The sequence below is a fragment of the Wasmannia auropunctata genome, unplaced genomic scaffold (assembly GCF_000956235.1).
Source record: "Wasmannia auropunctata unplaced genomic scaffold, wasmannia.A_1.0 LD336078.1, whole genome shotgun sequence".
Lineage (NCBI taxonomy): Eukaryota > Metazoa > Arthropoda > Insecta > Hymenoptera > Formicidae > Wasmannia > Wasmannia auropunctata.
In genome coordinates, this window is record NW_012026812.1 from 2,886,226 (window position 1) to 2,902,559 (window position 16,334).

The following is a 16,334-nucleotide window of genomic DNA, read 5'->3' on the forward strand; positions in this document are numbered from 1 at the left end:
AGGAGATTGCGAAACGCACACGCGGAACGCGTGTAATTCGGCGCGCGCGTGTAAGCCGCCCGTGCGTCTCGGGAAAGTGACCGCGGCAACTGCATGTCTACCGAATTACTCATCGTACCTACTCCGCCTTGGCTCTCCCCGCGCCGAGGCGCCCCTTCGCCTTCTCTCACCCCGGTCCGCGCGCGTGTTTTCCCTCTTCTCTCGCCCTCCCTGCCTCCCGTCGGGAGAGCTGTAAAACCGCGACGCATTCCGTCCCGTCCAGCTAAATATGCCCGTCCGTTCTCCGTCCTCTATTTACATTGTCCCATTCCGACGGGTGACAAGCTCACCGGCTGACTGTCACGTTTATATAGCGATACGATAAACGCGAGCGCGCTCGATTGGTCGCCGCGCGTCGAAGGATCCCGCGAGGAAGGATCTGCAAGAGGAAACCGACGAGGATCCTCCTTCGCGATCTGCTCGAAGCCATCGAGAATTCCCGAAGAAGATTCGACGGTGTTCTCGCACTGAACGCTCGCCGAGGGGCTTGACGAAGCCGCGTTCGGCTTGGTGAACGCGCGACGGCACCAGAGCGGCCGATGACCCGCGCGCGATCGCCGAGAGGCGACTGACGATCCGGTTGAGGGCACCGGACGAGGAGGATGGCATCCTCGTCGTCCGAGAACGCGAAGGGCGCGCGGAGGCGCGTCACCGGCCTGCCGACGCGCGTTCGCGTCCCAGCGAACCTGGAGAACGGCACCGGCGGCGGCGGCGGCATCGCCGAGGATGGACGCGACGACTCCGGCCTCTCGTCCGAGAGCTCGACGCCGACGAACGGATCGCCACCGCCGCGGCAGCCCAGGGCGCCGAGCAACGGCCAGATCACCTCCACGGGCATCGGCGCCGCCACCTCCTCCTCCTCCTCCGCCGCCGCCGCCGCGGCGGCATCCTCGCGAGCCAAGAATAGTTCCGGAAGGTAGTGCCTCTCGCTCTTGCCGCTCCCCTCGGGAAGATATTTCCGAGTAGCGTAGGAGAGATATAAGAGATAGCGTGGAAGCGCGTAGGAGATTAGGTGCCGCGCACGCTCGTTTTCTTTTTTTTCCCCTCTTTCTTTCTTCCATTATTGGGATAGCGTGACTGCGATGAGAATTATGATAATGCGCGAATACGCTGCTTCCTGTTGGATCCCCGCTGGTTTACATTTGCGCGCGGATAGCTCTCGCTGTTTATTATTTATGTACGACACGTATAATTCTCCGCTTCTACATATTATTTATCTCTCCATGTGATATGATTAATTATCGTTCCGTTCGAGTCATCATGCTCCTCTCTAGTCTATTTTAGAGAATGACATGGGTGATAGATGAAGATAACGGATGAATTAATCAGATAACGTCTATATATGCATATAGTTAGTAGTCCATTTTTAGGATTTCCATATAATTGCTGGAGAACCGATTCTGCCCCGCTGCTCCTTCTCTAAAAGTTCAAGGAGAGCTGCCGGCAATTAAACCGCAAACGTGAAATTACACGGATTTTCGCTGTTCTTGTTTCAGAATCGGAAGTGACAGGATGTCAAGGCTGTTACGCAGCAGATCGGGAACGGAATCGCCGCGTTCGTTAGACAACATGCGCAACCGTCAAGTTTCTAGTCCTATGAGAACGTCGGGAAGCGTAAGTCAACGATATCCGTTCGAACTCGATTTGTCGGAAAGTAATGTTTTACCTGATATCGCGTGTCCCCGCGCTGACATGTCGCAGGTGTCATCCTCGTGCGTCGATTCCGGTGACGAGGCCAGCCTCAGGATAGACCGCGGCACGTACCAGTACATGTTCCAGGACATCGTCTCCATAAAGACGATGCTCTTGAAGCTCAAGCGGGTCCTTCAGGAGGTACGGCGAATGCATATAACGCACGCTTTGGCTCTTTACCTCGCCGAGAGAGGCTGTGTGCACGTCGCAATCGCTTCTTGCGATCGTCCCCCCGTAAATGTGTTTCACGCGCGTTTTACGCGCGCGATGCCGAGGCGACTTGGAGTTCCATCTCGAAGCGCGCCTTCGGCTTCGCGCCGCACGCACGTTTTATCCGACCGCAAGCATTCCGTTCCGTTATCCTACGTACACACGGTGCGTTTATGTTTTTCATTTTTTTTTTGTCCATTTTATTAACACGATCTTTTTTATTTTTCATTTTTGTCATTGTCCTTCCTGATTTTGCGTCTCAAGTCAGGAGAGAACGATTTGACGAGGGTACGTTGATTTTTCTTTACATGCACATTTATCATTGATTTACATCACTTTTTTTGCATGCTTGTCTGTGTATTTATTTATTTGTATAATGTATCACATATATTTTTTTAATAATGTATCATACAATATGTTTTTTTTCACCTACACGGGACCGAGTAAAAATTGTATGTGTATGAAAGTCGCAATTATGAAAGAAAGAAATATGTGAAAATTATAGAAAACAAATGTGAAAGTTGTGTCAGTTGCTGATTACCAGCAGTAGACTTTAATTCTCACTGTAATACTATTTTACTCGATCTCGGCGGTTGATTTGTGAGAATAAAATTATCGTCAACGTTAAAGATAGATGTACAACCTGCTAACATCTGATATTGATTTTTAGACAGAAACTCTCAACCCATTCGATAATCCGAAGGTGAGTGTCTGTAGCTTCTATTGAAAAAGCTTGCTCAGAAAATAGAACTAAAACAGTAACTTGAACTTTTTTTTAAATTCTGCTCAATTGAAGATGACGTTGAGTTAAACGAGAAAGAAGGGAGAAACAGAAATGCGGGAAATAAAATATGCATTTTAACATTGCACTTTTATTCAGTGAATATTAATGCAGTAAATGTAGCGCGATAAATAAGCGATAAACACATAGTTAACATTAGTAATAAAATACAGAAACATAAATATATATACGCTTCACGGGAAAGTAGAACAGTAATGATAATAATAGCAAATAAGATAGCAAAAATGACGTACTTATTATCGTCGCAGAATGGTCTCTTCTGTAACCTGAACGAGGGTGGAAGTAGCACGACAGACGTGAGCACATCACCGGGTAGTGGCGGTAGTAGTATCGCGGACGAACTGGCGGATATGAGGCGGCAGGTGGTGTTCCTGCAGGGCCAGGTGGAGGACCGGGATCGTACGATACAAGTGCGGGATCGTACCATCGAGCTACTTGAGGTAAATAACGAGGTAAAGCCCACTAGCGATTAACAGTACCCCTCTGCACCGCGAAAAGCTCGTCCCGACGACGGAGGTCTGAGTACCGGTAAATTCGTCCTCTTCATCGAGCGAGGCGAATTACATCTGGATATTGACGTCGAATATTGAATATCTTCGCAGGTCCAGGTGTCGAAGCTCCAGGGACCTAAGAACGGCGACGCTCAGAGCTGTGCTTTGCCGACGCGCAACAACAACGTCTCCTCCGGGGACACGTGTAACGCCACCACGCAAACGGAGAAGGTATCGCTTAATTTCTCACCGCGATCGAATCTCTCAATTCCTTTATCGTATACCTCGCGTCGCTCTGATTTCCATCTTCGTATCGCTACAGTCGTAATAATCGCTTTTGTTTCGCGATTCGTTAGCACCATTAATGTTATCTTATCGCCGCGCTCTCGATTAAAAGGAAATTGTTTTGATTGCGATTGTAGACACGTCCAGTGTCGGCGGGACCCTCGCTCCTACAGTCACTCCCGCAGGATGGTGTCATGGGGCCTCTCGTTAGGTGAGAATTTATCTTTTCTTAATAATTATTCTTATACACACTTAATTTCTAATATTCACAATCGTCATTCGACTTACATTATTTCTTGTAATTAACATTGGTCATCGAAAGTTACACGTTTACGCGAATTACGCTTGTATCACTGACACAATCGCGTTTTAAGTATTTTTCTCTATCATATGCGTCACAAATAATAATGTTCTTTTTGCTGCTCTGGTCCCGCCCTTTGCTCGGGTGATTCTGCGCGATGCAGCTTCAGGATCGGGAAGGTAGAGTGCGTCAGTCTGTGTGATTTGCTATTGGGATATGTGCTCCTCTCTGCATTTAACGCCCTCATATTCATGCACCTATTTTATTTTCGTGCCACTTGTTTGACAATCCGTTATTAACAATCGCGTTCACATTTTTTTGCATGGGATCGAATAATCTGACTTCTCATTTGCTTCGTAATTCTCGAGTCAAATCCTGCCAGAACAGGATTATCAAATTTATTTTAAGCTACTAATTTGTCATAACAGCTTAATGAATATGATTATTTTATGAAATATAGCAGTTTTATATATATATTGTTATATGTTTATGCATCGTATTTGTAACAATGACAATTGACTGAAACGCCACAGAATTGTAACGTAAATTGTTTTTTTTTTTTTACATGTCATTTCTTGTGTTCAGCTTCATGTCATGTCTCCGATCGGTTTCATTTTTTATTTGCGAAAGAAAATGATAGATCGATTGCATTTCGATCGAAAGCCTAATGGTCGAAGAGAGCCTAATCCTTGTAACTTAGAAAATATCTGTAATCATTGGAATGTAAAGAAAAGAAATTATAGATTATTGTGCTTGCCATTCGCATTTATGAAACCAACGTTCCTGGCATGTTGTAAAAACATAGTCCCCGTTTTCGTTTCGAACGTTAATGTGATAAATGACACTCCCCAACTCCTTTGCGATGAGATACTCGATTTACAATCCGTAATGTTTCACGCTGCCTTGAATAGCCATGTGCGGTGAGTCTTGAATCTTCTTTTTTTTTTTTCTTTCGATCGACTTAAAATTCTCACTTGAATGCGAAACTTTTACGTCACATCGTTCTCCATATCCGCGATCCTATTTCTCACATAACAACTTCTCGATTGCAGTTGGAGTGACTCGTCGGACCGTCAGCGACCATCACTGCTCTCCGAGCTTAACTCCGCCGGCAGCCACCGCAAGCCAATCGAACGTTTACCTCATACGCTAAGACTCCGTCAGGAACACACCCCGACGCGTCGCGTTAGCGCGCACGCGAGGAGACACTCGTCCGAATGCGTGTCTGGCTCGGCCGTCAGGCCGAAGGACTGCGCGAAGTCGCCGTGCGACATGAACGATGCGGAGCAACGTGACACCAAGATTGAAGGAAACACGGTCAAGTCCCTCATTCCGACACCTAGGAAACTGCGGCTTTAACGACACGCCGATTTATATTAATTCTTCTTTGCATCTAGCAACGTTTCGTTTCGCTCGGGACGTCCGCATCGTCGAAGTACGTAGAAAACTCTTGTAAGACAGACTGATCACCTCACGGGCAAATCATTCAATTAACGTGAAACTTTTATGATTTTTCATTCAGTAAACCTAAATATCTAAATCGAGAACGAGTCCACAGACCGTTCTAGATAATAATTAACTTATAAGTTGCAATAGAACGATCGCTGGATCGTACATCTACCGGAAAGAATTTAATCTGTGTAACTATTCGAATTGGGTTTTTCACCAGAAAATGTGTTCGACCGATTCGGACGTCCAAGACATCGTAAAACAATCTTTCGTTCTATCTCGTACTCATTAACTCACTGCGCGGCATCACGTTCACGTTCCACATACATTACGTGGTATAAACGGTGTCGTCTTTATGCGCTCGTCTGATACAATTCGCCGTTGTATTTATGTAACGCGGTCGCACGAAACCATCTATTCCCGAGCGAATATATTTCGGACGGCGTGTATAATTCGCACCTGCGCGCGTCATGAGTACGGGGGTGTGCACTTACGTTAATGTCAACGTTAATGATAAATTTCATTTCCCCACTTAAACGTGATCTCAAGTGCAAAATTAGGGATTAACGAATTATCTGCTTGTGATTAAATCGCGATCGCGACTTTATCTGCATATCTCTCGGGCGATTGGTTTGGGACCTGCGCTTCGTACATGCGTGGCATCTTCCTCCAGCACGATCATATCTTGGAAACGGAAGTCCTATATGTACGTTTTTTAGTTCGAATGAAAAAAAAATCTTAATTGCAAATATTTATCAAGTGCAAGTAAACTTTTGTAATATATATATAATTTATTGTAAATATGAACGCAAGAAATTAATTTTAAGCGTAATGTACAATTGCAAGAAAATTGATCTAATCTTACGAGAAGAAGTGCTGAAATTCAGAATCCTTCGTTTCCTTTGGACGCAAACGTACGTAACGTCTCAGAACTTATAATCCCTATGTACATATTGAAATCTGTTTTCTCGAGTAAGAGAGGTTTTCTAAATACACATTATTTATAAACTATGCATTTATCAGCAAATTTTCTCTTTTTTTAATCGCTGTGACCCGACGAAAATTAGACGCAGCCGATCATTGTCGATAATATCACAAAAAACGTTTCGTGTTGTGATTCATTTATCATCGTCGTTCAAAGAGTACCGCAAGTACGTTTCGTATAATTTTGAGAGAGTCGCACGAATGTAGCTTCAGTTCGTGGATACGCCTCGCGACAAGTAGGCACGGATTACGATTATAATTAAGTGAAGCCAGGGTATTATGTAAATTCCACTCGTCGTTTTTAATTTATTGTGTGCTTGGTAACGTGCTTGGTGCTAGTAAGTTCGTATTCGGTATTATATAAGTCCTAATGTATGATATTTAGACTCTCCTGTCTTTCGCGCAATCACACTGACAGCACGAGTTAAATCCAAATCTCCTAATGTCAAAAAGCCTTTAACTCTTGAGATTCGAGCTTTTAATTGTTAGTTTGAGTTATTCCTCTGAATTATAATATCTCTCAGATTATATATTTTTATCGAATAATCTTGATAAATTTTTGAGAGAATTTGAATGAGAGATTTCAATATATGTTTAATGAGTTTAATCCTTTATTTAATTCTATATATAAATGACAATAATTATTATTGCACAAGCGCAATTTCTTAAAAAAGCGTTTTCGCATCTGCATTGTATAATATTCCGCAGTATTATAGCAAAACATATCACGTTAAACTGAATAACGTCTGGAAAATGACGAATGTCAGGAGAAACTGGATATCATATGATTATTGTATATTTATTTGTCCATATTTTTAATTTATACGCCTATTATTCGCGAAAATAAAGAATGGAGGGAAAATGAGAGAGTGAGAGTGAAGACGAGAAAGAAATATATATATAAATATATGAAATCTCATTAATTTTTTAAGAAATATATATATATATAATAAAACAAAATGTGGATATTAAGGAGATCTTAGCTTTTCCGCAGGATTATCTTCGCAAGATACAGTCGAGTATTTATAGAAATGTACCGAGTAGTTCAAATCCTTACTATATTAATAACGAATACAAATTAATAGATCTGATATGGGATAAGTTAAATGGCAATTTTATTGGTATTATCGATCGAGCAATCGACATTTCATGTTAATCGCCCGCCAACGGCTGTTACATCTCCGGTGAGGCGAGCCTGCGATTAAATGCGAGCGATTTCGAAAGCTTTCAACTCTGTTCGACATCGTATAAAAAAGTTATGGCAAATAAAAGGCATATATAATACAGTGATTGCGCGTTTATTCTCTGCCAACGTCCGACGGCCGCTAATTACCGATACTTTTATTTTCGCCAAAAGTTGTAACGCAAATCGACTTGCATATCGATGAGCGAACTTCTCTACGAGTCCCGTCATTGTTTTAATTGCGCACGCCGCTTTGACGCAGCACGCACATCCTGTACTTACTTTCCCTTCTCATAAATCGTTTGATACGGCAAAAACCTTGAAACGTGTATTATTAAACTGACGAGTGTCAACAACGAATCTCCGGCTAATAGTAACTCTTGTATATAACAGAGGACAATGTGTACATTCGCAGAGGTACGCGTGTCAATATTCGATGGCACAGACAAATGTTTGTCAGCGGTGGTTGATAACGTTGCGCGTTGCAGGAGTCTAGTTGGTCCTACGTTTGGGACGCGATGGGGGACCTGAGTGCCGTGCCGCAGGAGAAGAGTATGCGCAATATTTTTTTCTATACATTTTAATAATATATTCTTTATCGCAAAACGTGCACGCGAGTTTCGTCCGCCGTTAACCGAAAGCGAATCCTAACAGTCGTAGATTATCTCCTGGAACGTTTGGAGCGCGGTCAGTTCTACACGTGGGTCGGCACCCTCCTGCTAGCGATCAATCCCAATGGCGAGATCGTCACCGGGAATCACACGTACGATTTGTGGCGGGCTCGCGAGTACGACAATATATGCGACGTGACCAACAAGGAAGTGTCGCCCCACATATTCGCCGTGGCTGCCCGGGCGCACTACAGGATAGTTCAGGGTCTCGGGAAACCCAGCCAGGTAAATCCGAAATCGTCTGTGGAAGATTCTTTGTAATCTTCGCGCAGAATTGTCTTTCTCTGTCTCTCTTCAATTAAAAGTCGATACGAGCAACTCCCAAGGCGGTTCATCTATATGAACCGAAGAAATGGAAGACCTTGGTAAAGATTCGAAATCGATTTTGAGGAGTCTCTATAATCGTATACTCGAATTTTTAACGTATCTCTGAACGAATCAACCGGATTAATTTTTTTCATTTATTCCGCTTCTCCTTTCGCTACATTTGTGAACGACGTTCCTTCGTAAAGGTGATAGTCTTGAACGGAGAAACCGGAACGGGAAAGACCTTCAACGCGTGGAAGGCGCTGGAATTCCTGACCAGAAGCGTATCCTCCCCCGTCCGGGAGAGACGAGACGCGGTTTGCGGTATCGTGCGGAGGATTTCGGACGCCTGCCGTTTGATATCGGCCTTCACCACCGCGCCCACCGAGAGGAACAGGGTCAGCTCGAGGCATGTACAACTCGTGTGGCTGGAGTACAAAATGGGCTGCATATCCGGCGCGACGATATCCTCGTACCTCCTGGAAAGGGACAGAGTCACGAAGGGCTGTTGCAATTTTCAGATTTTCGGTCAGGTGAATTAAAAGGCCAGGTCTCGCGCCAGTTAGCCGCGCCATGCGTTTTTTGAAAGATAATAATTTGTTGAACCTTGTTATCCTTTTGCTAAGCTTCTTTTGCGAAACTGCACTTTATAGCTGATGGCCGCGGTGGCGAACGTAAATTTCACGGATACCGAGCTGCGACAACTCCCGCGACGGGGCAGACGATACTTCATGGCGAACGACTTTGATCCCCTGAGGGCGGAGGAGTCGCTCGACGGTTTCCATAAGACCCTGAGGGCGATGGATCTGCTGGGGTTCACAGAGTGTCAGAAGAAGGACATCTTCCACGTTCTCTCCCTGCTCATTTACATGGGTGACATACGGTTCGTGCAGGAGGATGATCGTTGCAGTATCGATATCGACGATCAACGTACGTAATCGGCAATTATCCTACATTAATTTCCACGCGGCACGAATTGTTCTACGTGGTAAAAAAAAGCGCGGCTCTTCGTTGTCGATAAGCGGCACGATTAGGTGAAATGTGAGCCCATGAGTAGAACAACGAATTATCACGACAAAATGATTATTAAAAGTCACTTTTCGAGTTGATAATTCATTTTAACGTCATTTTCACGATATATCGTGACCTGTTGTTCCGCTCGGGCGAGGTTCGCGCACAGATTATTCACGCGATTTTCAGAATCTAAAGAAGCCCTGGAGAACGCATGCCAGCTGGCCTGCGTCAAGGAAGAGGACATCGCCGAGCTGCTCACGTCCATTTTGATAAATCCTCAGAACAACCGGCGCCGGCATACCATTTGCCGGCGTAATCTCAATACGAGCGATGCCTGCCGCTATCGATTGCACAGCATCATCCGCCACTTGTACGATCTTCTCTTCCACTGGCTGGTCAACTGCGTGAACGACATCTTGTCCAGCCGTCTATACAGCGAACGATTGGGTATTAAAGACGTTTTCCTAATGCGCTTTAGAAAAAAAAAAACGTGTCACTCCCTATAGAAAAGACAGATTTTTATCAATCGATACTCGCGCTTCAGGAATATTGGACATCTTCGGCTTCGAGTGCTTTGACTCGAATGGCATCGAGCAGCTTTGCATTAATTATGTCAACGAGAGATTGCAGCAGTATTTTGTGGAAAAGTATCTGCTGTCCTGCCGGAACGATTTGCAAAGGGAGGGCCTCATCGGCGACGACGAGGAGTCGTCAGATATCGTGCGATCGTACGTAGATCGCATAAGCACGATCGAGAAATATTTGTTCGCTTCCGTAAACGATGTAAATGTCTCTCCGTCATATTTAATAAATTATATACCGATTATGTATAATGCACATATAGAAAAGTTAACGATGAACATTTTCGCGTCGCAGATGTGTCTGTCGACAGTTCCGAGCAACTCGACCACGTTAATACGCCAAGTGTGCGCCAAAAGTTGTCCTGCAACGAGGCAATTTTTAACTGTAAGAAATGACAATTTCATTGTGCGGCATTACGGCGGTGCCGTGGAATATTCCGTTTGCGATCTGCTTTCCAAGAATACCGACAAGGTAAACCAGTAACGGCAAATAATGCCGAAAGTTTTTTTTCCATCAAACCTTGTAGTGAAGTTAGAAAAAGTTCGAAGGTTCTTTTGAAAAGAGAAAAATTTCTCTCTGGATAAAAAAAGAATATATTAAAGCCAATGATTTTGCTTTGATTTTACTGAAATTTTATTTTTAATTATGCTTGATAAATCTTCTGCACATCGACCTAATTAAACTTTGTACGTTTCGCGGAGTTAGAAAAAGTTCGAAGATCTTTTGAACGAAGAAAAATTTCTCTCTGGATAAAAAGAAAGTATTAAAATCGATAATTTTGCTTCGACTACTGAAATTTTATTTTTAATTGTATTTGATAAGTATGACAAATTTTCTGCATATCGATCTAATAAGATACTTTGTACGTTAATTAAATTCCGCGGAAAAATCTTTAAATACATCTCTAACGCACCTGCAGATTCCGGACGAGATAATCGTAACGTTCAGCGTGAGTACGAATAAATTCCTGTATTCGTTAATTGTGGAAGGTAAACCGTATCACGATGGAAAAGCGAAGAAGCCGACGATGCTTTCCAAGCTCCGATCTAACGTGGACACGTTGATACAAGAGTTAAACAAATGCGACACGCACTACGTTCGCTGCATTAAGCCGCAGTATAGTATATACATATATATATATTAAAAATAGCGCGTAATCGAATTAACTTTTTTTTATGCAATAAAAAATACTCCCTGCAGGCGCCTTAATAATTACAAATGGAATCGAGACGAGCTTCGCAAACAATTGGCTAACACGGGCGTACTTGACGCGTTACCGCTGGCCAGATGTAAATATCCGATTCAATTCATCTACAAAGATTTTTTCAGACGCTACAGTAGAAGACGCACGGGTAAAAGTTATAAAATTTTTTTGAACATTAATAAGCCTATATATTCGCTATAAATTTGTTCCTTCGTAGAAACCTGCGATACCGCGACTTCACGTAGCATTTGCAAAAACATATTGGAGTCGTTTTGCCTGACAATGGATGACGAGAACGCATCGGTGCACTACGGGAAACGTTTGATTTTTTTAAGAGAATCCATGTTTCTGCGATTAGAGTCGGCCAGAAGGCGATACCGCGCTGAATGCGTCAGGAAGATAGAATTGTGTTGGCTAAAGTACAGTAGGTATCTCTTTACACATATAAAAGTTCACATCCACGGTCCTCACATCGCTCGTATAACTTTAGGGCGAAAATTCGATTTGCCGAGAGACAAGCAATATAAAATAAAATAAATAAAATTATTGTATGTCACTTGAATTTTGTTGTACAGTTAACGATTTTCCGTGAAGAGATTTTAATTTTATTTCGAAAGATTATAAGAGGAAAAGTAATTCATTGTCTCTGCGCAGAAAATCTTACGCAATATTCGGAGAAAAATTCAAGTGATCGCACGATCGTTGACATGAATATCCAAAATGAGCCGACTGATGAATCCAAGTCGGAATCGAACGAAGTCGTGCCTGTGTTAGGAATAAGCCTCTGCGCAGAAAATCTTGTGCAAGATATGCAAGAAAATATGGAGGATGCGAAAAATAATAGTCAGGCGATCGTTAAATATCAGCCGTCCCGATTCGAGAGAGCTCTGTTAGAATACGAGCGTGTTATACCGATAGAAGACGTTCCACAATTCGTGCCTACTGGAAAATACATAGAGATGCTGATGAACATAGCGAAAAAAACCGCGTACATATTGCATTGGCTGGATGGGGTGAGAAATGTGAAACCGTCGATATTAGAGCTGCTGCGAGAAGAATACAATTATAATCACTCGATCGATGGCGATTGCACTAAGGACATTCAATTGCGAGAGCATAAGCCTTCGAATAATGAGAAGCGTCGTAAATATACGCGGAATAGACGCGGGAAGACACACGAACATTATAACGAGGCAAGTAGCATTAATATATAACGATATAATTAATATATAATAATAATATATAACGATAAAATTAATATATAACGATATAACACTTTATAACTATTTATATTCACGGGAAAACTTTTATTTAGAAGGAAGATATGTACGTTATACAATACGGCAATTTCACGCTGTTTTACAAAAATAGGATTTTGAGCCGACGTCGTCCGGCGAGGGTAAATATTGTTAAATATAAGGAATTATGAAGGGAAGAAAATTTAAAAAAAACGTGCTTTATTACCTTCTTTTAGCTACCAATTAGAATACACACTCGTCTCAGATGCCTAGCCAACTCGCACTGTTTGGTACATACGGAGCTACCGCAGGGTCTACAGGATTGCCTTTAAAAAGAATATTTGTACAAATGTAACTCGTAAGATTTAGGAGAGTCCCGTACTCTTACCGCACTGAATATATACATAACTTTTACATAATTTACAAAATATTAAAAAAAAATCTTCATTTAAATTAAAGGATTTACATAGAAACCTTTCAGGAACTTCTTTTATGTCTCGACTAACGTGGAAAGGGATTCGTGTTCATAGAAAATTAAAAAAAAAAAAGATTGACAAGACGCTAACAGAGATTGGCGTCTAAACATCGTACAAAAATAAAAGTAGTTCCATGAAAGGGAAGCAATGACAAATCTCCTTAAGTTTTAATTAACCGGGACGGTCTACAGCTATTACTGATATAATACAAAATATATGAATAATTATGACAACCCTCGCTATACACGTAACGCTAAACCGTTTGAATGAATGAAGCTTATATACATGCTGATCTTTATATATTACAAACAGACGTTTGCCAAGTTATAAAAGTTGTAGGGACCCTTCTTTTTATCTTTAATCACAAGTAATCTGCGTGATGCGACTAGAGCGAGAGTGGCCTGCAGGTCGCTCCTTAGAATTTGATAATTAGCTCTTAAACTGACGCGTCTCAAGTTGTTTTGCGGTACCGGACGGCCACCAGCGAACGCAAATCTGTAATCACGTTTAGATTATATAATAAAATTATTACGCATTTATGTTCGTTAGCCCGATGACACGCACCTTATCTCCCGTCTCGGTCCTCTCAGAGTGGAATCCGGAAACGCCGTCTGTCGATCCCACAGCATCCTGTTGTTAAGCAGCGGCCTGACTTTCGCGTACTTGATCTTGCTCTTAACGACGATAGGCAGTGCGCCTTTCTTATCTCTTCTCTCTCTTGCATTGTCTTCGCGATTAGCGGGTAAATAAGGTAGTAACGAGTCCCCGTAATGCTCGGTCAAAGGGGCGAGATCCAAAGAAGAGCCCTGCGACCTCACGAGAGCACAAGTAGATAGCTGTAATAATTGCAAGAAAATCAATGAAGGAGCAACGTACAGGGGGATTAGAATGACGCAATGTCGATACTAACAGCCATTCGCTGCCAAATAACCGAACCGGACGAAGCGTAGTAATATAAAATATTTTGTATGGAGAGCGTGTGCGAAGCCTCGTGTTGGAAAAATACAAGCGGCTGAATACTCGCTAACAATTCCACCGCCATTATCCTCTTTTTGTAGAGATCAATGCTTTCCGTTTCGCTCTTTAAAAGGACATTCTCCAATACTGGTATATATCTGTTCACAAATATTTAAGGAATATTAGTTTTTCATGAAAATGTTTTGCAAAATGCATACAAGACTTTTTTTTTAAATTTCGTATTACTTGTCGGCAATCGACGGCCAGCGAAGCATCAATTTGAGCGCGCATTCTTTGAAGAGTATCTCCAAATTCGGATGTATGAAACTCTGACCCAACAGCAATTCCAGCAATAATTCCGTTAATTTATCCACCTTGAAATTAGAAAAGATTAAAGGGTACGTTCGAGTATAAAATTCACAGGCATGCGCATAATTATTCTACATTCGATTACCGAAATTAGGTGATAGGGATAGATAGCTTCGCCGTTACTAGTAATCGCGATTATGAGTTGACACGTCCGTGTGGAAACACGTGTATATTGTGCATTATTTGAGATTACCATGGACCGAGCAATGGACATCAATTTGTCGATGACTCCCTCGTCACCTAAATGCACGTTGGTGGCACAATCATTAAGTAAAACCTAGAAGTTTAAAAAAAACGTTGCATTTATCTGATGATGATGCCAAAGAATATTTTATATGCATATATATACATATTTCTATATACCTGAAAGGTCTTTTGTGAGCCATTAAATAAAGTTTTCAACGCACGTTTGGCATAATTGTGACGCGCTTCTGTCAGTTTTATATCACATATCTCAGATTCTATAAGAAAAAAAAAGAAATTCAACATAAATTAAAAGACAGCATCAAAATTAGCAATTTTAAATAAAAATCTCGATTTATTAAGTATTAATACAAATAAATAATAAATTAAAAGATAGATAATCGTAAATGTATAAATCTTTAAAGAACTTACCTTGTAGAAACGGCACGTTGTTTTGCGTCAGACACAACGGATCGTTCATCTGATTGGCGAGATTAACGACAGATTCGCAAGGCACGTACACCTTTGCCTCCGTATGATACTCCGGCATGGATTCCGACGCACCAAAAACCGGATCGGCGTCGCATAAGCTGGTGATGACTGCATTTACGTCCACGGATGTCAGACGTTTCCTCTTACTGTGTCTCAGTCTCGTAACACATTTCTGAAAAAAATTTCTTTTTAGCCCTTCAATATGTTTGACATTTTTGGAAATGGTATAAGCAGTATTATAGAAACGAACAACATTATAAGTATTGAACTTTTCAATTCTCTGAAATTGAGAAAAGTTCAGGCTGCAAAGGACTAAACGTCGAATGGGAATCTCACTGCACTTACATGCAGAACTTCTCTCAAGCGATAGGAAGCGTCCTCGGCTAGTCTCTTTAGGAGAGGATCCGGCAGTGGATGCATGCCCAGTTCCTCGCCGATGGTGGAGATCCATTCGGTGCTGAGCATGGCGTATCTCCTCGAATTATTGTCACCTATAATACTGCTAGTGCCTGCATCTTTGTTACTGTTGACGAACGAGCTACTGTATCCCATGCTAGACTGATTTGTCAACAGCTCTTTCATGATTTCCACTTTTTCGTGTCCAACAGCTTTAGAGTCCACACAGTTAGATTCAAATTTGTTGCACGCGAACGCTCTTTAATGAGGCCTCGGTCAGCTGTAAATTGCGAGTAAAAACAGTGTTTACAAATTAAGGGTTAATTCTTATTCACACAGCATGAATTATTTCTTGTGAATCGTTTTTTTTTTAAATATCTCAACTGAATATTGTAGAAAAATTTCGTAAACATTTGTAAAACATATACATACTCCTAAATATTGGTAATTAATATTTAGTCCTTCTCACCTCCGATTTTGACGAGATTAGGCTCATTCGACGCGTTTTTACACGAAACGAAAGAATCTAGCAGAAATACATATATTATCCGCGAAGCAAAATATCAATCGTTAAAATTGATGACTTTTTGGGTTATGAAATCTGTCATATCAACGTAATTGCTCACTGGTCACAGTGGTCACTGTGGGTTGTGGTGGCCATGATGCAAATAGGTTTCAGGATTCGCGTACATTAACGCCCCCTGACGAAGTGGATGTAAACTATATAGCAAAATTCACTTTTCTACACCGCGGGTATATAATTTGTGGTGTCCGTGCTATACATCCATTCTTTCGACACCTGGGGCTGGGGCTTTAATTATTATTTTCGAAAAATTGCGTCGAAAAAATTATGTCCTCAGATTACGGATATTTCCGGTCTTGGGCATTGTTCCGTATCATATATTATACAATTAGAGGGCTTGCCCTCGAACGGTAATAAACTCTTTTATCTATCGTCCATCTATCGCTATATACATATATGTATATATCGACCGCGACTATCTATCGAT

At 42.0% G+C, this 16,334-nt stretch overlaps 3 protein-coding genes across 9 annotated transcripts in view; 2 read left to right on the forward strand and 1 right to left on the reverse strand.

Moving 5' to 3' along the window:
• Window positions 1–7,541, forward strand: part of LOC105448933 (putative mediator of RNA polymerase II transcription subunit 26) — a 37,764-nt gene extending 30,223 nt beyond the window's left edge. For 3 of the 7 annotated variants that reach the window (XM_011687811.1, XM_011687812.1, XM_011687815.1), the window contains 8 exons: window positions 1,536–1,653; window positions 1,741–1,872; window positions 2,206–2,229; window positions 2,612–2,644; window positions 2,992–3,195; window positions 3,346–3,465; window positions 3,657–3,730; window positions 4,873–7,541. In XM_011687811.1, the coding sequence (XP_011686113.1) occupies window positions 1,536–1,653; window positions 1,741–1,872; window positions 2,206–2,229; window positions 2,612–2,644; window positions 2,992–3,195; window positions 3,346–3,465; window positions 3,657–3,730; window positions 4,873–5,179 (1,012 nt within the window). In that variant the 3' untranslated portion in view covers window positions 5,180–7,541. Of the gene's footprint in view, window positions 1–1,535; window positions 1,654–1,740; window positions 1,873–2,205; window positions 2,230–2,611; window positions 2,645–2,991; window positions 3,196–3,345; window positions 3,466–3,656; window positions 3,731–3,983; window positions 4,000–4,731; window positions 4,741–4,872 lie in introns of all 7 variants that reach the window. The other 4 variants (XM_011687816.1, XM_011687817.1, XM_011687813.1 and 1 more) reach the window with 4 other exon arrangements.
• An 82-nt stretch (window positions 7,542–7,623) lies between these two features.
• Window positions 7,624–12,999, forward strand: LOC105448932 (unconventional myosin-XIX-like). The gene is made up of 14 exons (XM_011687810.1): window positions 7,624–7,853; window positions 7,925–7,988; window positions 8,091–8,332; window positions 8,620–8,946; window positions 9,067–9,343; window positions 9,614–9,874; window positions 9,972–10,210; window positions 10,304–10,480; window positions 10,929–11,125; window positions 11,210–11,361; window positions 11,431–11,637; window positions 11,868–12,406; window positions 12,529–12,612; window positions 12,688–12,999. The coding sequence occupies exons 1-14, from the start codon at window positions 7,836–7,838 to the stop codon at window positions 12,781–12,783; spliced, it is 2,880 nt and encodes a 959-aa protein (XP_011686112.1). The 5' UTR covers window positions 7,624–7,835; the 3' UTR covers window positions 12,784–12,999.
• Window positions 12,783–15,963, reverse strand: LOC105448931. Its single transcript, XM_011687809.1, has 9 exons — window positions 15,794–15,963; window positions 15,274–15,604; window positions 14,869–15,100; window positions 14,617–14,714; window positions 14,339–14,530; window positions 14,131–14,258; window positions 13,838–14,042; window positions 13,492–13,763; window positions 12,783–13,422 (listed from the first exon to the last, which is right to left on the reverse strand). Exons 2-9 carry the CDS (start codon window positions 15,508–15,510, stop codon window positions 13,230–13,232), a joined length of 1,557 nt encoding a protein of 518 aa, XP_011686111.1. The 5' UTR covers window positions 15,511–15,604; window positions 15,794–15,963; the 3' UTR covers window positions 12,783–13,229.
• Between the last annotated feature and the right edge of the window lie 371 nt (window positions 15,964–16,334).